Source organism: Pyxicephalus adspersus, chromosome 2 (genome assembly GCF_032062135.1).
Source record: "Pyxicephalus adspersus chromosome 2, UCB_Pads_2.0, whole genome shotgun sequence".
NCBI lineage: Eukaryota > Metazoa > Chordata > Amphibia > Anura > Pyxicephalidae > Pyxicephalus > Pyxicephalus adspersus.
Genome location: NC_092859.1, coordinates 14,588,136 through 14,607,701, shown reverse-complemented (window position 1 = coordinate 14,607,701; position 19,566 = coordinate 14,588,136). Strand labels below are relative to the sequence as shown.

Sequence of the window (19,566 nt, the reverse complement as noted above, 5' to 3'; positions counted from 1 at the left end):
CTTGTGAAAGATCTTGATCTAAGAACTTTTTTTAATCTTGTATAGGGCAAATCAGGTGAAACCGGGCCTATGGGAGAAAGAGGTCATCCAGGGTCACCAGGATCTCCAGGTGAACAAGGATTGCCAGGAGCAGCTGGTCGGGAAGGAGCTAAGGTATGGTTCAATGTATTGGTCTGTAATTTACCATAGTATTCTATAGATAAAATGTAAATACAGTGGTGTAGTAGGTGATGAAATTTTCCATTTTGTAAACTGACTGGAGAAATACAACATACAGCAACTTTACCTGTATAGATGCCAAAGACCCTAATAAAACCTAAAGATAAGTTCTTGGTTTAATGATCCAAAACTCTTTCTTCTAAGAATGCCAAATACTGATGTCCCCTGAAGTTCTAAAAAATTATATTGAAAAACTTTTTAATTGCTTTTCTTTCTGTCTAATGGACAATAATGAGAACTGCACTGAGGGGAGGAGGATTTTCATCTCCTAGCCTAATATTTAAATGATGGACTAGTGGCCCATGTTGAACATTAAATTTACTCCAGCATGAGCTTCCTTTGTATCCCTTTAACTGCCTAATAATCAATTGAAAAGAAGAAAATTAGTTGGTTATGAAGTTGGTCAACTTCAGATTCACCTCTGAATGTTTTATCATAATATATATTAGTCAAAGGTAAAAAGTCTGCCTATGTGCACTGAGCTTTGGTTCACAGAAATCTCTCCCTACCATGAAAAGTTTAGTTTGTTGTGTGAAAACCGACATTAGCAAATGAGGGGAATGATTCAATAGACATTGATGTAAGGAAAGTCACCAGCAACAAGATGGCCAATTTGACATGGCCATAGAAGTGGTTATAGTGGCCATAAAAATAGAAAATATATCTAAGCTACCAACTGCAGAAGTAGTAAAATTTTGAAGTAAACTTATTTTGAAAATAGTCCTCCCTATTATCCCTTAAAGTCATTCCCCAAAATGGTTGCCAAACCATGTTGTATCTATAGGTCTATTGCCCTCTTCACACCCATTAGTTCCTTTTATTCCAACAGATGACATTCAGTAAGGTTTGAGATACTTTTAGTTCACATTGGTTGTTTCTACTCTCAGACCATCCTTTACCATAAAAATGTGGCATGCTTTTATGTTATACTTTATGGATTTGTAGATCTAATGTTTTGATGTATTTCTTTTTATTGATTTTTGTTAAAAGATGATAATTTTTATGTGTGAGTAAAATTGTAAATGTTAATCTATATGACAGGGAGATCCTGGTCCAGCTGGCATTTCCGGAAAACCTGGGCCTCAAGGGCTTCGAGGATTTCCAGGTGCAAGAGGAATTCCTGGAGAAGCAGTAAGTCCCACTTAAATATCAGTCCTAAGGTAAAAAATTAGAATAACGTAGAGAACACAATATAGGCTATACAAAAAATGTTCTTGTCATTATAGGGTCCAGCTGGGTTAAAAGGTGGAGAAGGTCCAATCGGTCCAGCAGGAGCCACAGTATGTATTCCTAAACTGATGTTTTAATGTATGTTATATAATAATATAAAAGAAGAATAGAGGTCACCTACAGTATCTAAACTTACTACAAAAGTCTAATTAGTTGTTTTACAGAACCATACATCATCTTTTTCTGTTAATTACTTATGACTTTTTTGTTCCTATGTCTACATTTGATCATGTCTATATGTTCTTTAGGTTCCTAAAATTTTCTCTAAAGTTTCTTTTATGTCTTGTCTTTGTTTAGTGGACAAAATTTGACCTCTTTAGGTATCTAAGTCTTTTCCCCAAATGGTTTTTTGTTTTGTTTGCAACATTCTCTGTGAACTATGAAGGTCAGCTGTTTCTACGATATTCCACAATTAAATTTGGTGAGACCAAACATCTCCCAATCCCAATACTTGGATCAACAACAGTATTTTAACCGACATGTATGTCAACATGCTGTTTAGGTTGACCATACATTAATATGACTTTTACAAGCTATATTGTATTAATTTCTAGATAACTGTACATTTGTATACTTCCCATTGCCATTCTGTTCTAGAATTACTCCATGTATTACAAGATTTTTTTAAAATGTTGCTTTACATTTTTACAGGGGCCTACAGGAGAGAGAGGTCCTCCTGGATCAGCTGGAGGAATTGGTCTTCCAGGACGTCCTGGGTCACAAGGACCTCCTGGACCAACAGGGGAGAAGGGAAATCCTGTAAGTAAAAAAGTAGCACAAAATTCATACATAGTTTTGCAACCATAATTAACTGTCAAGATATCGAAGCAAATATTGCAATTGAACTGCCTTGAACTTAAGTTTATTGGGCAGCCATTCATATTGCAGCATAGTGATGGTTAAGGTGTGATCAACACATTACCTTTCTGCATTCTCTGGTCTTCAGCTGTTAGTGTTCTTGACTGTCTACAAGAGACTATTAAGTCACAAATCCAGTCCGGTGAAGTTAGGCTCCTGTACTAGGAGCTCATCCATATAGAAGATGGGGTACGATTAAGAAAAAGGACAACTATGCATTTCACTGCTTTGCTGTTGTTGTACAGTATACAAGTTCTCATCAGCCACACATTGTGGAAACCATTGTGGGTTGTAGACTGGTATTAGTACTGGTAATGCTATACACAAATAAGGAGTAAATGCTATTACTGTGGTCTATAACTTACAATATGTGTTATCTTGATGCTCTCACTAGTTGCTAAATAATCAATAGATTTCCAACCCTAAAGTAGTCATCTAGTTAGCTAAGACTTGATTGCATGTTTGACAGATATTTTTAATGGATATAGTGTAATATTTAATAATCCCTGTAAAAAATACTGTTTCCATAAATAAACAGGGTGAAAAAGGACCTGTTGGAGTTGCTGGACAAGATGGTTCCCAAGGTAGCATTGGACCACCAGGACCTGCTGGACCTCCCGGACCAGCTGGAGATGATGGAGACAAGGTAATACATATGGTAGACAAGGGATCAAGTTCTGGGTCTTCTGACTGATATAATTCTTTTAATCTTTTCTTTTACTTTTATCCCTTATTTTAGGGAGAAGTTGGAGGTCCTGGGCAGAAGGGAAGCAAAGGCGACAAAGGAGACAGAGTAAGAACGCAATGCCTTCTTCTAAACCCAGGGGAAAAAACAAAAGTTGAACCTTCCCTTAATTCAGGTTCCCTTGTTTCTCCTTTTCTCATTTCATCAAAATGCTAATAAAATTATTAAATGCAACTTCATTCCATGCCCTAATTTGGACCCAGTGACCTCATCGTTGGGTATCTGGGCTTTCCTATGCAACACAAACAGAATATGGCTGGTGAGAGGGGCTGGCAGGGTGCTGTATGTAGCTTCTTTAAAAGCACCCTGCCTCACTAGAGGTAATTTCAATATGTATTATATTTCTAGTATTATTTATTTTTATTTTTTCTCGGGAAGGGTGGTTACAATTGACCATAAAAACTGCATGGGGAACTTATCGTAGATGAATCGTAGATGAGTCAAAAATGAAACAAGAAGACTGTAGGAAATCTGAGAAAACCTGAGTCATAGATCCCTGAGAGTCTCTGGGTGATAAGCAATGCAGACAACATATCAATTTGTGATTTTAAAGATAAGTAATATGTTCTTATTTACTTTTTCATAGGGTCCACCCGGGCCTATTGGCATACAAGGTCCTCTTGGAGTTCCAGGTCAAGCCGTAAGTATTGCAAAAAACTAGCTGCCAGCCCATTTACCTTGGCTTGCTGCAAGTACAACCATTTCTTTCTGTACATCCATTTCTTCAACTAACAAACAGTTGAAGTTACAGCTTTGAAAAGATTTTGCATCAAGATAGCATCAAAACTCTAGCTGTGAATAATAATAGCAAAAAATAGTACAATGACAAAGGGCAGTTAACACATGTATACTAATAATTAGTGTATGAACTCCTTTGTTATTTTATAAGTCTTTCCTTATATTTTTTGAAACATTCACATGAAGTGACAATTCCTGAAGATGGGAGACACTATGTAAAGCCTAGTACGCATTTTGCTATTCCAATCCACCAATATGATTGCCGAGGAATCTGCAGTCAGTTCAACAGCAGACCAATAATGATCAATCATTTCTTTGGTTTTGTACATATTTTGAACTCTGCATTGTTATGCATTGCTGCTCTGTGATCTATACACTTCCCTGGGTGATTGTTGCCTATGAAGTTCTAACCTCAGTTAGCAGCTGGCTGTTTTATCTGTTTGGCATTTTCCCGGTAATACAGCAGACTGCACTGGGCCATATCAGAACTATTTTTTTATATGGCGAACTCCCCAACCTCAAAACTGAAAATGTTTCCTCATCTGTGCTGACATTTATTTTTTTTTCCCATGCAGGGTCAAGATGGAGAACCTGGTCGTAGAGGTCAATCAGGAATGCAAGGACAAAAGGGAGATGAAGGAATTCGAGGCTTTCCTGGTGTATCAGGTCCCAGGGGACTTCAGGTGTGTCATAGAGTTATGAATGGCAGTTTTTGGTCAGTTTCTTATATCATTAAAGGGAAGCACATTTTACATTTATCTTTTGTTATAAGTTATTTACATTGCTACAGTTTTATAATTTCTCCTTTTTTATCACATTATCTGAGTCATAGTTGAATAATGATTTTCTTAACCTAATCCTTTAGTTTTCACTTTTATTATAATGTAACTTCATGGATTGTTCTATATTTTGAAGCAAACTCTTTGCAATGTATATATAGCATTTATATATCAGTTTTTATAGTATTCATTTAATACTGATTTGTTATATATTACCTTAAAAATAACATTACTCTGTCCCATCATAGGGTATGCCTGGACCTCCTGGAGAAAAGGGAGAAAGTGGTCATGTTGGACCAATGGTATGTACTCCATGTATTGTCTGTAATACAAAAAAAAGAAAAAATGATATAAATAAACAAGTTCGAGTTTAATAAAAAAACATGTTTTAATTGCAGGGTCCCCCGGGTACATTAGGTCCTAGAGGTCCCATGGGGCCCAGCGGTGGTGATGTAAGTAAGTTGAGGAACTGTTTTAGAACAGAAGGCCAGGATTAGACCACCTCTGACCACTCACTTTTGTTGTTTCAGGGATCCCTCGGACAACCAGGTGGATTGGGCCAGCCCGGAGCTGTTGGAGAAAAGGTAATAGAGGTTCATTTGAACATTTGCTTGATTGTTTTACATTTCTGTGAAGTAGTAACAGAATGTAGAGTTGGTGAAAATCTTTTTATGGAATTAGTGCATCTCAATGTACTCAAGGGCCTTGGTCACTAGGCCTTTTTTAACACTTTGGGCTCAGTTTTTGCATAATCTTCCTAAAAAATATAATTTTTAAGTTGATTAAATATTGGTATTTTGGTTTTTATTATGTTGTTTATTATTTTAATATATTATCATCATTATTGGTATTAGAGTATAACTAACTAGACAATTATCTAAATTCTTTTTTTACTTGGAGAGAAATGTGTGAGGAAATATATCCAAATGTCTAATAATTGTCTTTCCTTATTTGGAAGAAATTTTCCTAACAGGATAGGCAGAAAAAAAGTAAAAAAACAGTCAACATTTTCTCTATCTTCTTCAAAAGTTAAAAAGATATAAATTAGTTACAGTTATGTTTAATTTAGTTGTGTGATCCAGGTTATATGTATGTTTTATTGAATGATTCTTTGTTGTGTCTACAGGGAGAGTCAGGAGAGGCCGGAGATCCAGGACCACCAGGAGAACCTGGTCCACCTGTGAGTATGTGGTCTAAAGAAAATGGGGCAATATAACTGTTACATTAATGAATATTATCCTTGTGGGTTGAGGCTATGCACATTCCTGGAAAGTATGGCAACGCTCTTTGTAAAGTTTGGTGCCGTTCATTGTAAAGCCACCCCCAACACACTATACAGTAATGTGTGATTCTTCTATATAGTATGCTGCACTGCCATAAAAAATGGTGGTGTGCATATTTTGATCTATTTTAATGTGTTGGCAGCCCACAACTCAATGCTCATTACGGTGTCCTAATGCTTAGTTCTGAGTATCTGTAATAGGTATCAGAAGCCCTACTTTGTATTCCACGTAGAAACATAGGACATAGGACCTAAATAAAAATACAGGAGGCATAAGACTAGTATTGGTGGTGGGATGTTCTCATACATTTTATGTCTTCAAGACCAATAAACACTCAAGGTTCCCCTCTGTAATAAACACTCACACTAGCATGGTAAATGAAATCTTCACAAAAGAAACAAAACTACAATAAAAACCTGAAGATTCTTTTAAACCTTTTTTTCTTTTATTCAAAATAGGGAATATGTTCCATATTCATGCATTTGGGACCCCTTAGATCCCTTCTTCAGGGTTTATACAAGGGTATAAAGTTTGAAGAAAGGATCCTAGGGATCCCAAAGCTTACACATTTAGCTTACACCCCAAACTTGGAATGTTCTGTGTTACCCAATGGTTACCACAGTATAAGACTCTTACTTTCTTTTGAAATATATATAACAATTAAAGTATTCAGGTTCCCCATGACATGATTGGCACCTAATATGAATAGATGCCTAATAATGAACAGAAATCTGGCAAAATGAATGATCTAATTATTATAAACTTTGATTCAAATTCTCCCTCTGTTGTCACCGTTGAGTGCAAACCTATTAAAACCAATAATTGTATCATTATTTCCATACATTACAGTATTGGGTTTGATGCTAGTAGCCTAAATCAAATTAGCTCTACACATTTAAAGTTCAGATCAGAATACATCTTGTGTAAAGTTATCATCATTTGGGATGATTAAGACACCTGACACTTTTCATGTCAGATATGACGTAAGTGTTTGTGTTGAAGTATGGACAGAAGCACCCAGAACAGAGAGTGTGACCCTTGTAAAGTCATTTTATCAATTCAAGTTGTTTGATATCCAGCGAATATGTTTCGGAATGCAAAGTTTGCAGCAGCTACATAATTTAGGTACTAAGGGATCCATATGTGTATGTAGAACTTGGCAGCAAACATGGATAAATAACAATATTTTCAGAACTAAATACTGGGGTTTATTTCAGGGACCCAAAGGTGATTTTGGTGAAAAAGGTGAATCTGGAGCTTCAGGTGCAGCTGGACCTCCTGGGAAGAAGGGACGTCCGGGAGAAGATGGACCCAAAGGAAACATGGTGAGTTTTAATATTACATACAAAGCCTACAAAACTTATTGTACACATGTTAATGCTAATATTGACTATGCTAAATGGGCTGAACTAGAGGCAATAAAGTATCCTCAATACACTTTTCTTTACTATCCATAGTGCATTTCTCTTAGACTTTTTTTTTGCTCTTTTAATGTGTTGCTGAATGATCATTCATCCTAAGATGTACATTTAAATAGAAACTCGAAAGTGAGATGAACGTTTTCTATTAACTATAGCTGACTAATAACACAGATATTTTTATTTTAATAAATGTATATTCCTCTTCCAGGGCCCTATAGGTTTTCCAGGAGACCCAGGACCACAGGGAGAAGCTGGACCAGCGGTATGATTTTTTTTTCTTGATACAGGACAGTTATTTAATACACTTTTTGAGTTTTTTTTTGTCATGGTAATAATTGTCTTTTCCGATACATAGGGACTTGATGGTGTTCCTGGAGAGAAGGGTGATGCTGGAGAAAGTGGGAATCCGGTGAGTTACGCATTCCTCCCTGTGTACATGGGAGTGTCTATTTGACGAGGGGTATATATAAAAGGAAGTGGGATGAAGTTATCCTACATACCACTGGGGCATTTTCCCTAATTTCTTAATATAAAACTTTAGTAAGAATCAAGGAAGAAATCTCTCCAGTGGAGAGGCAGACAGCAAGTAAAACATTTTTAGTAGTTCCTGCTACTCTACGGCTTGATTGAGTATTTGTTACATCTTAGTTGTTGTCCCTGTGAATGGTCACCATGACAGGAAGTGATGGTACATCTCAGCAACAGATCTATGGATGGAAATAAGAAATGAACAGAGGGTCTACTGCTTCCTCACTTAAAAGCTAAAAAATGTTGGCCAAAAGTTGGCTAGATTTCCAACTTTAGTGACTTATTTGGGCCTGATTTATTAAAGTTCTCCAAGACTGATGAAGATAAACTAGCATGGAAAAACCTAGGTGAATTAGCAAACCTAGAATAGACTGAAAACATTTGCCAACTATTAGCAAATAATTTTTAAGAAATTCATTGCAGGTTTGCTAGATCACCAAAATTCTCCTGTGAGCAATGCTCAATAAATAACTAATGTATGTACAGCGATAAGCCATTGTTGGGATTCACATTTGGATAGTTTAATACGCACTATAGAAGGTCTGAAGAAGATGATGATTATGATGTTGGGAAAAGATGGGCCCTGAAATGTTATTCTGGTGGTTTGTAATGTTTTGTTTAAGTTTAATGTTTCTGGTTAGTGGTACTTTAAAAAACTCTTTGTTGAATGTTAGCATAAGTGATTATCAGTGATGGAAAGCAATCGTATGTTTGATTTTTATAGGGACCACCTGGACCTTCAGGAGAGCCTGGCCCAACCGGTCCACCTGGACGAAGAGTGAGTTCCAGTGTCTGTGTTGCCTGTCTTTCTAAGCCCCTGGTTGGAATGCTGTTTAAACAATATATTTCTCCTATATTCAGGGACAACTGGGGCCTGCTGGTAAAGAAGGTCGTCAAGGAGAAAAAGGAACAAAGGTGTGTTACACTAAACAATAAGCATAGTGTCCTTAACCTAGGTAGAACACTTAATAAATATTTGCAATGCTTCCTGTGTAATAGGGTGAACGTGGAACTGATGGACCTCCTGGAAAGACAGGACCAGTGGGGCCACAAGGATCGCCTGGCAAACCTGGACCCGAGGGTATGAGAGGCATTCCAGGACCTGCTGTAAGTAGCCTCTCAGGGACAAAATTAAATGGCAATTTACTGTGGAATTTTAGTATTTAGAAACCTAGTTAGGTTGTTAGGTGGTCAGATCCACAGTGGAAATATAAAACCTAGGTATCTTTAAAACTGGCAATAGACATTATAGAATGTACTTACTTAATCTAAAATTCCCACAATCCCTTTTCTGGAAAATTGTTTGCTATAATAGGAGCAATTTAGATGCGTGAGAGCAAAGATGGATTAGGGTTGTATAAACCCTGAAGAAGGGATCTAAGGAGATTTTGCTTTTTTTGATAACCCCTTTCCTTTCCTCCATTCATTCAATTGACATTTGTAAGGAGCAAAGAATCTACCCATTTTCATTGTCTGTACTAGCACAGTCCCATTACATTTGAATTAGTGATAGACAGATAGACAAATACACAACTTTGACCATTTAAGCCATTCTCTCTAAACTTACTTCAAGAGCATGTTGGCTCTAACTGGTCCCACTGGGCACCAATGGGCCCAAGACTGCTGCAAAGATTGTCTTCTGGATGGTTCAACACTGCTTATCGGTTTAGGAGAATGGAGGAAGGGAGACCCACACACGTGTTGTGTAATCTGTTGATCACTTTCTTTGCTTGCAGTAAAGTAACATTTGGGTTGACATATTCACTAGAACAATGAATTACTTATCCATTTCTTATCAGTAAAAGTGGGGCTATATTATAATCAGAGATTTATCATGTATTCAAACATTGTATTTGCAATTATAGGGAGAACCTGGCTTACTTGGACCACCTGGTCAGACTGGACCTCCTGGGCCCATGGTAAGTGCACATATAAAGTAAAGTTTTGAACATACAATTGTTTACCTAAGGAGTGTGTTGTGAAATTATTGACTGCTGCCATGTGTTGGAGAAGAGTAAGGTTAGTCGACAAGGTTTTTGATTTACCAATCTTTATGGCTTTTCTTCAGTTATGGTAATTAATGCGTCACAGGTTTGGGTGGACTGTAACAGTACGGCCATGGAATTCTCACTGGGGCACAATGCCAGTGTTTCAGGTCTTCACCAGAGTGACTGTGCAAATGTTACCCGTCAAACACACCTGAACAAAACGCATGGGAAAATCCAGACATTGGGAGACAACTAGAAAACAGGAAGAAAGTTCAGCAGAAGAGAAGGACTTAGATACCAGTAATTCATGAGCAGAGTACATCCGTGAGTGGATTATTAGAGAAAGGCAACTATCTAAGAAGCAAACAGTGGAAATAAGAAAACTGGGGAATTATTTTTCTGATATTTTAATATGTTGGCCAAGGGAAAGACCAGCAAAGGCCAAGGAGGCCTATGAGAAGGCAGCTTTCTTGTTTATTGTTTAATTTCTCTAAAAATAATCACCGCAAGAAAGGTTGCAGAACTGATTATGGGCACTGGCATGGGTTTGGATTAACCAGAGCAGTGATGATGATGAACTGCCAGTTGTGCATTTTATGATTGTCAAGGTACATCTGAAATACATGGAGTGGTGAATGAATGTGGCAGGGTACTAAGGCAAAAAAAGACAGCTAAACTTAAAGAGTGCTAATAGCCTGTGTGATCCTGTTGAAGACATGCCAGTTGGATGATATCATATGAAAAGGTGTGCTTGTATATGAAACAGTGATTTACAGGGAGGTCTTATGATGAATAATCTCTAAAAACTATATTTTTGTGCCACAAGTCTTGGACAAATATTAATGTATTTTAAGTTGGGAAGAGTCACTTGGGCTTGTTACATGGCCTATGTAGTTTATTTGTTGTACTGACTGTACTTTCTTTGTAAAGGGTCCTGCTGGACTACCCGGCCTTAAAGGTGATCCTGGAACTAAGGGTGATAAGGTAAGATCTCCATCTTATTTTTAATTATCTGTTTGTTATCTTAGCATGGCTAAACAGTTGGAAGCAAGTTGAACTTCCATAATCCATTCTTTTTGTTTTGCTTGGTGGAATTTGTTCTATGTATCAGCATAACCTGGATGATCATTTTATTGATAATTTGCTAAACTAATATAAGAGAATATAGGGAAAGAAAGTGTATGTGAGAATTCATATCACTGAATGGTAAATGCTTTCTTTATTGCAGGGCCATGCTGGTCTTATTGGCTTAATTGGACCTCCAGGAGAAATGGGTGAGAAAGGAGACAGAGGACCCCCTGGAAATCAGGGTGTACAGGGACCCAAAGGAGACTCTGTAAGTACCCCATGGTGATGACTATGAAGTCACATTACTATCTGTATGGAAAATAATTATAACGTATAATTCTTCTGTCTTTAAGGGACCGGTTGGACCACCTGGACCAAATGGACCACCTGGACCCAATGGCTTGGGGGTAATCACTCATTATTTTATTGAGACATTATCATGCCATTATTAAGGATCTGGATGCTGGGCAAAGAAAGATACCTGCTTCAGCAGTCATCTTAATATATAATACAACTTAAGAGTCACATGATGGTTAAAAGTTCTCTAGGTTACCACTTCTAAAGTGAGGGATGCATCTCAATCATGTTAAACATCCACACTGTTGGAATTTTAAAGGAAAAGTGCACATTGGCCCTGTTGCCTACAAACCAAACCTAAACTAAGCCCCCTCCATTTTTTTCCATGTTACAGCAACCATGGTTGAATGGTTTTTCTCCAACAACAGAACGTATCCTTAAGCAGTTCTGGGTGAAGATCTTAGAAACAAACTTATTAAGTAAACCAAAAATACAAAGTAAACCTATAGTGAAAAAATTGTTCATGTGAACCCCTTATGTGAAAATGACAGTTGGGTCCAGATTCACAGGTAGCTGAATTTATATCCAAATCTTGACCTTTCACATAGATTGGAATTTACATTTGAAATTTGGAGAAATAGGTTTAAAGTCACAGCTTTAGGTGGTTGATACCAAAAAAAGTGGGCACTTGCTGTCCAATATCTATCTGCCTATCAAAATCAAATGTCATATTGGTTCTTTGTCCTTAAAGCTGTTGGACATGGTTAAGGGTGTCAAAGTTCAGAACACTTCTGGTAAATGATTTTGCTTTTTCTTTTGCAGGGATCTGTAGGACAAAAAGGTTCAAAAGGAGCTCCAGTAAGTACTGTGAAAAAGATAATTTACATTAGATCTCTATATCTTGTACTACAATGGTTCTCACGGAGGAAATGAACAGACTTTTACCATATCAATTTCAGGGGGCTCATTTTTTCTTTGCCAGACAAATGCAATAATAACATAACTATAATGTCCGGCATATCTGAGAATCCAAAAACTAATAGATGGGGATTTCGACCTACAGACCGTCCATTTATGGTGAATTGTAAACCTTTTTTTTTTGTCTGCAAAATAAAGTAACCCATACATAGGCATATACTTCAACAAAAGAGAATTCTGGTATTGGAAATACCCTCCCATCCCTATTCACAACTTCGACTGTAATAGTAGGGTTGGAAATGCTTTAGTTTTTTATTTGAAAAGCAAAACAGACCCATTTTATTATTATTATTATTATTATTATTATTATTAATATTATTACCCAGTATTTATATAGCTCCATCATATTATGCAGCGCTGTACAAATTCCATAGTCATGTCACTAGCTGTCCCTCAAAAGAGCTCACAATCTAAAGTCCCTACCATGGTCATATGTCATTAATGTAGTCTAAGGTCAATTTTGGGGGGAAGACAATTAACCTCACTGCATGGTTTTTGGGATGTGGGAGGAAACCAGAGTACCCGGAGGAAACCCACGCAGACATGGGGAGAACCTGCAAACTCCATGCAGGATTTTCCAACATACTTGGGGCCCATCTAAGCCTAATATTGGGTTTACTGCTCCAAATGGTTGTTTTTTGCCATTTTAAGCAAGGAAGTGTACATTCAATTAATTTTTTTATTATTATTTTAATAAGTAATAAGCTGATAAAAGCCATAACGATCCGGTAGCATTAGCTTATTGTATATGTAGTCCCGTTCATCTCATTCAGAAAACTTTGAAACACCACTGCTCATCACTCTTCTCTTTTCAGGGACCAATTGGCATGAGAGGAGATCCCGGACTGCCAGGTCCTCCCGGCCCACCAGTAAGTAATGTGGATTTCATTTCCTTGGTCACACCTTTAGTAAATACTTTGTTTAAACAAAAGTAAAGCCGCTAAACAAATAAAACAACTCCATTAAGCCAAACATGGGCTGTTCATAGAAGCAGCTGTCCTTTTCACCCACAATATGGTACCCGTCACATGTCAGGGAATAAAATCATGCAAAGCTTGTTGATCTCATTAACAGGGTCAACCAGCACAAACTATCCAGCCTCTCCCATATGAAGCATACCAGACAACCAAGAAAAGAAGACGACATTCTGAAGGTCAGCAAAATGATGAAGGAGAAATCGATTACATGGCTGATGGCATGGAAGAAATCTATGCTACACTCGGATCACTTAAAACGGAAATTGAACAGATGAGGTGGCCTGTAGGCACCAAAGACAGCCCAGCAAGAACCTGTAAAGAGCTGCAGATGTGTCACCCCGATTATAAAGATGGTGAGTGAGACTGTATGCATCCCTATGCAAGACATATGAGTTGTATGAATGTATGAAAGTTACTATTTAGGAGGTTGATAAATCTTGCTATATCTCACAGGTGAATACTGGATTGATCCAAACCAGGGATGTAACAGAGATGCCTTCAAAGTGTTCTGCAATTTCACAGCTGGTGGAGAGACGTGTCTACACCCAGATAAGAAGTTTGAATCGGTTAGTAGAAATATACAAAATTGTATTTGCAGCCTTCACAGCAGTTCAAGAAGACATTCCCAGAAATAGATCAGTTTTAGAGATAAAACAGCATCTTTGATAGAAATAAACTAAATGTGGGTTGTAATCCACAATCGGAGGAGGAATAGAGACTAATTGAAATACCCAAACTGGGATCCTGAGAAATTCCTATGGTTCACAGTCATCCCTAAATCTTATTTGATCTTATAGATCAAAGCAATTTTTACATTTCCACTATGAGCGAGTTAGTTTGTGCAAAAAAATGCAGTATATTTAATATGAGAATGTTCACTTTATGATAATTGGGACTCTTATTATAAAGCAGTGAATTAAGCATTCTCTCAAACATTTCCTGATAAGAACCTTCCAGGTCCATGTGTTTCAATGGCAGTAACTGATTCCCATCAGGGAATGTCTAAAGCAATGTCAGATTTTTTGTTTTATAGGTTGAGGCCTTAGAATGTTTGGTTGATGGAGGTTTTACTAATGGACATCTTGACTTGTTCTTTTAGGTGAAAGTTGCAGCTTGGAATAAAGAGACCCCGGGAGAGTGGTACAGCACCTTTAAACGAGGAAAAAAGGTACATTTGCTTTTTTAAGTCAATTGCTATTGTATGCTAATTGCTAAAGTGCAACTTTACCGAAAAACCTTGCAGGGCAAAGCAACAGGTCTGTTTCAAAGCAGAACTAAACCCACGTTAGTCACCAGACCCCATTCCCTTGCAGGGCGCCAGCATCTTCTTATTTCTTCTCTTTTGTTAAAGGATCTTCGGCCATAATGATTGGTTGGGCTGGCATGATGAATCTGCAGGAAAAGCAACCATAGCTGGCAACCATAGCTGACGCTACGCATGTGAAACTCTGGCGATCCAGCAAGTTGGAGAGTTTATTGCAGAAGGGACATTGCATGACCTTTATGCAAAAATGATCTGCCTGATCATGTATTCATAGAAATAGAACTTTAGTTTGGCTTAAATGTTCACCACATCCCCCCCTCTACAAGTCACACATGCTTTTTTTTTAATCCACTTCCTTAAATTGTTAGATCACTATCATTCTACTTCAGTAACACTTTATTTAGCACAGAACAGCACAAACTGAGGCCACTACATGTGTGACATGGTGGTCACAAGTGAAGAAATTTCTTTTGCGTCATAGTATTATTGTTAGATTTGCTCCTATTACCAATATTATAATTTATTTGCGCCTAAGTGGCCAAAATTTCACACAATTTCTTATTGTTTTCTGAACAGTTCCAGTACATTGACGCTGATGGCAACCCCGTCCATGTGGTACAAATGACATTCCTCAAGCTACTAAGTGCAGTAGGCCGGCAAAATTTAACTTATAACTGCCAGCAGTCTGTGGGGTGGTACGACATGTCAAAGGGAAATTACGACCGGTCAATAAAGCTGAGAGCCGACAATGAGGAGGAGCTTAGTCACATCCGCACACCACAAATACAGGCTTTATATGATGGGTGCCAAGTAAGTATCTGGGATGATGGATATTTAAAATCAAGATGTGGGGGCAAAAATTTAGTTTGGTTAATACCTTGTTCTTTGAACATTATACTATTTACATAGCCATGCAAGATATCAAAATATTTAAATTACAACACCAAAAAATAGCCTATTTAAGCATTAGAATGTGGAAGACTAAATCAGGATTGGATCTCGACTGGATCAGAAGGCCTACCATCAGCTCATCAAATTTTAGAACATTACCAGTAAACAGCTGAAGGCAGGGTAATACAACACAGCATATTCAAACTTAAAAGGGTTAGACCACCCTATTGGGGAACCCTTGAAAAAACTTTTATGTCTTCAGGGAACCCCTGTTATAATTATTATAGCCACAGCTCACAACATGGTGGTCATTGGGAACAATGCATCTTATATTGCTAGCCAGTAGAGCGCATGTCACCCCTGCAAGTAGTTATAATATTAATAGTGTAAGCAATGGTAAACTACATAAAAGGAACAATCTGCTCCATGCTCATAGAACCCCTGGCAACCTTTGGAGGAACCCAAGGGTTCTGTGGAACCCTGGTTGGGAAAAGGGTTAGACTAACCGGAAAATACCCCGAAGATACAAACTAGTCAACTACCTAGAAAGAAAAAGCTGATCTGCTAAGAAAAATTGAGTGGGAGTCTTGCATGGCAATCACTGTAACCATTTTTGTTTTCCTTTCCATTGTCACAGCTTCGTAAAGGTGTAGAACGAACAGTACTCGAGATCAACACCTACAAGGTGGAACATCTACCCCTCAGGGACGTTGCTGTCAGCGACTTTGGAGACAGCAACCAGAAATTTGGGTTTGAGCTCGGGCCAGTCTGCTTTAATGGCTAGGAAAACAAATGAATAAAAAAAATGAAAAACATAAAAAAACTCCTTAAACATCTTGCAGCCCAAGAAAGAAGAACTTTTACATTTCATGGCCAACTAACTAAGACACTTCCACTGGTCGCCACTGGCAAAGATTTATCTTATGTGCTTTTGTTTTATTTTTAAATTTTGTGTTATATATTTTTGTTGTTATTTTTTAACGCAGGGGATGCTAGATCTGTGTTCCTCACCCTTGCAGGGTTTCATTTAAACCAAATAATAAAAAATAAAAGAGGATAAGTTTGGCCCTTGGGCGACCATGGCTGTTAGTGGACAAGCCATCACACTGAAAGTGAGAAAAGGTCTACAGTACAACGGTCACTGCGCAATTGCTGAAAGAGCTCATATGGATCATTTCTGCTCAGTATTTAGGATATTCTGTCCCCGAAATATGAAGCATTCCTGGTTTTGCACTGGAACATCATCGATCAAACAGGATGTTTCTTATGGCACCCTTTCCATGGAAAGTTTTCCAAATGGCTCAGGCCATTGTCAGTCATACACTGAACACTGTCTCTTCTTCAGATACTGGATATATTCTTTTATTAATGTCAAATATCCATCATGTTATTTTATTTTGAGACCCCGGTCTGTAGATGGCTGAGAATAACACCAAATGCATTAGGCTGAGATGAAACTCCTGATCAAAAAGTAAATTTATTGTATATTGTGTATATATAAATAACTTTCTAAATTCCCTTAAATCATAAAAATGGGCTCTGTGTATTAAGGTAAAGGAAAACTATTACGACTATTAAATATTTTCTTTTTCATGCTCCTATTAAGTGTCAAACTTTTATCTGCAACCCAGATCTGATCTTTTTTCGCTATAACTTGTCCTATATAAATCTTTTTTCATTATATTTTCTACTGAAATATTAAAAGACTCATAATACTGATATTTTAGCCCATCAACTATGTTCTTTGCACCAAAAAAATTGCATTAATACACAGATGCCTTCCGTGAATGGCCATGTTTGCTGTCATTGGCAATCCAAAGCTTCATCTTTGTATACTTCATCATTTGTGGTTGAAAGGTTGTCTACTGCCATCATGCAAAGAATACATTTCTGCCTTCCATTTTTTGGGGGCTACGTCAGCTACCCAACAGACACCCACAAACTTTTTGTAACTTTAACAAGAAACCTTAACAAGAAAAATGGCAGAAGGTTTAGGAGACAACTTAGAAGAACTGAGAAGAAATGTTATGGGTAGGAAGTTGGTTAAAAAGTTAGAGACTCTTTCCCAAAAGTTGGTTTGTGTAAAGTAAGAAATTGTATACTTGGTTACATTGTTATAATCCTCCCCCTTCAATAATTTGGACTTTAGGTGCTCATAACACTGAACAAGTTATGGCTCAGTGTATATTATTCTTCGATGTAATATGCTAGGATTGGAATAAACTATCATTAGCCAAACCAGAGGGCATTGTAAAGATAAATATTCATACCAAGGTAAAGCCTTTGTTCAATGTTATTTTTGCCTATGCAACTTTTAAAGGAGGCATCTCTACAGACCATGAAAATGTAATGTTTGTATTTTCAAATTAACCAAATAGAAGAACAAAAATGTCCAGAGAGATATCAAATTGATGGAGGACAGGATTAAGTGTTCATGATCGCAGTTTTACATTTTTATTTTCATGTCATTTGTGTTCATCGGTTGAATTATATATGTTATTAAATGGTGCCCAACCTGTGGACATTGTATGGTACACACTACTGATAAAGGTAATCAGAAACTGTTTAAAACCATCTTTAAAATGCGTAGTAGAAAATCTATATTTAACATCAAGGCTTCTTCCATAGAAAATGATGTGCCTGTCAACCGCAGCCTGTGGAGGAAGTGAAAAAATTGGCATCAATATAGAGCAGAATGATGTGGTTGCCCCAGCGGTATATATGTTACGGGTCACTTTAACTGAAATAATTTATGAAGCGGGGTGTGAATAAATGCAATATATGCAACAAGAGGTGAGGCAGAACTACGGATGACCACTATACTACTTTCGAGTTTTGTCCCCATCAATGGTGCTTACATAGGACAGAACCCTAGCTTTTGGAATTGAAAAACTATAGTGGAAATATTTTCCCTTGTATATTTAATTTTTACAGCCACCCCCTGAAAGGTTTTTATCTTTTTTTTAAGGTCGTTTGCCCAGAAAAGAAAAAAGTGCAACTCCAAACTGCCAACAACCCCCCAAAATCCAATTTCTGAAAAGGTGTTTGTACCATTATGAACAAACGTATGGTTTGCTGTTCTTGCTTGATCAGCTTGAAAACAGAAATAAGAGCTTAGTTTTGTGTACAGGAATATAAAACATTTTTCTTAAAACTTTTTTAAAAAGTATGAAGGACTAAATATTGAAATGACCCCTCTGACTTCATTACATTTGATGCCCAATGATGATGACCAAGTGCAATAGGCTATGGGATACAAATAAATGCCTCAAACTACATAGATTTTTTAAAAACAAGACTGTTTCATACAGAAATATGTTTTAGCTATAGTTTTTCTTCCTGTTGACCTATCACAGTGACATTACAAGTCTGATTTTATTGAAAAAGATGAATAGATGACCCAACATATCAAAAATAATTATTTTATGGCTGTTTGACAAACTTAGCTTGTCTTCAGATCCACTCAACCACGCCCAAAATACTTCTTTAATTTGTTAAAAGTATTGAATGATTGGGCCTGATTTAATAAAGATCTCCAAGACTGGAGAAATGGACTATCTTTGGGTAACCTGGGTATCCTAGCAAACCTGGAATGGATCTGATCTAGGACTGAAACCATTTACTAACTAATTGCAAAAGATGTTTAAGAAAGTTTGCTTCCAAGTTTGCTGGAGATAATAAAATTTACGTTTAAGTAGGACCCAGTCTTGTATAGTTACTGTCTATAGGTCACATGATTCTAAAAGCTAGCACTGTGATTGGTTCTGCTGACTTTTACTGAACAGAACATTGACCACTGTTTTCTTTTGTTCCATGTTGCTACTAATTACTGACCAAAACACAACTTTTTTGGTTGTTTATTTTTTATAAATAAAACAAATGTTTTATATGGTGCTAGAACGATTATACCAAATCTGTATTATAAGAATAAATAAGATTTTAAACTAAAGTGTGTCTTTCTGTCATTGTGTGAATTTTATGAATTTGCTAGATATCTTGCTTTACAAGAGTAAGGTTGTCTCCAATGGCCATGCTACACTTAGAAACAGTACCTGGACTGGGGGGTATTATTATTACCCTAAAAGCATATTTTGGGGATGTGATGGGAAACCAGAATGCCTAGAAAAAAATGCATACAAATGCCAGATAGCAGCATGATGGAGGTTCAAAGCTGGGACAATAATGCTGCAAAGGTTAGAATGCTAGCCACTGAGCCACCAATGCCATGGATTCTTCTCCAGTTATCTATACAGTGTAGGTAAGGAAACAATGCAATGTGTATGGAGCTAGATCTTTGAATCA

General features: G+C 37.2%; 1 protein-coding gene across 2 annotated transcripts in view; it reads left to right on the top strand.

The window, feature by feature from the left end:
- Positions 1 to 19,213, top strand: part of COL5A3 (collagen type V alpha 3 chain) — a 119,920-nt gene extending 100,707 nt beyond the window's left edge. For both annotated transcript variants that reach the window (XM_072399638.1, XM_072399637.1), the window contains 29 exons: positions 46 to 153; positions 1,261 to 1,350; positions 1,446 to 1,499; positions 2,101 to 2,208; positions 2,846 to 2,953; positions 3,047 to 3,100; positions 3,639 to 3,692; positions 4,366 to 4,473; positions 4,818 to 4,871; positions 4,968 to 5,021; positions 5,100 to 5,153; positions 5,696 to 5,749; positions 7,070 to 7,177; positions 7,482 to 7,535; positions 7,629 to 7,682; positions 8,526 to 8,579; positions 8,663 to 8,716; positions 8,801 to 8,908; positions 9,667 to 9,720; positions 10,720 to 10,773; positions 11,018 to 11,125; positions 11,211 to 11,264; positions 11,977 to 12,012; positions 12,948 to 13,001; positions 13,207 to 13,462; positions 13,563 to 13,675; positions 14,209 to 14,277; positions 14,950 to 15,183; positions 15,902 to 19,213. In XM_072399638.1, the coding sequence (XP_072255739.1) occupies positions 46 to 153; positions 1,261 to 1,350; positions 1,446 to 1,499; positions 2,101 to 2,208; positions 2,846 to 2,953; positions 3,047 to 3,100; positions 3,639 to 3,692; positions 4,366 to 4,473; positions 4,818 to 4,871; positions 4,968 to 5,021; positions 5,100 to 5,153; positions 5,696 to 5,749; positions 7,070 to 7,177; positions 7,482 to 7,535; positions 7,629 to 7,682; positions 8,526 to 8,579; positions 8,663 to 8,716; positions 8,801 to 8,908; positions 9,667 to 9,720; positions 10,720 to 10,773; positions 11,018 to 11,125; positions 11,211 to 11,264; positions 11,977 to 12,012; positions 12,948 to 13,001; positions 13,207 to 13,462; positions 13,563 to 13,675; positions 14,209 to 14,277; positions 14,950 to 15,183; positions 15,902 to 16,048 (2,511 nt within the window). In that variant the 3' untranslated portion in view covers positions 16,049 to 19,213. The remainder of the gene's footprint in view (positions 1 to 45; positions 154 to 1,260; positions 1,351 to 1,445; positions 1,500 to 2,100; positions 2,209 to 2,845; positions 2,954 to 3,046; positions 3,101 to 3,638; positions 3,693 to 4,365; positions 4,474 to 4,817; positions 4,872 to 4,967; positions 5,022 to 5,099; positions 5,154 to 5,695; positions 5,750 to 7,069; positions 7,178 to 7,481; positions 7,536 to 7,628; positions 7,683 to 8,525; positions 8,580 to 8,662; positions 8,717 to 8,800; positions 8,909 to 9,666; positions 9,721 to 10,719; positions 10,774 to 11,017; positions 11,126 to 11,210; positions 11,265 to 11,976; positions 12,013 to 12,947; positions 13,002 to 13,206; positions 13,463 to 13,562; positions 13,676 to 14,208; positions 14,278 to 14,949; positions 15,184 to 15,901) is intronic.
- The last annotated feature ends 353 nt before the right edge of the window (positions 19,214 to 19,566 follow it).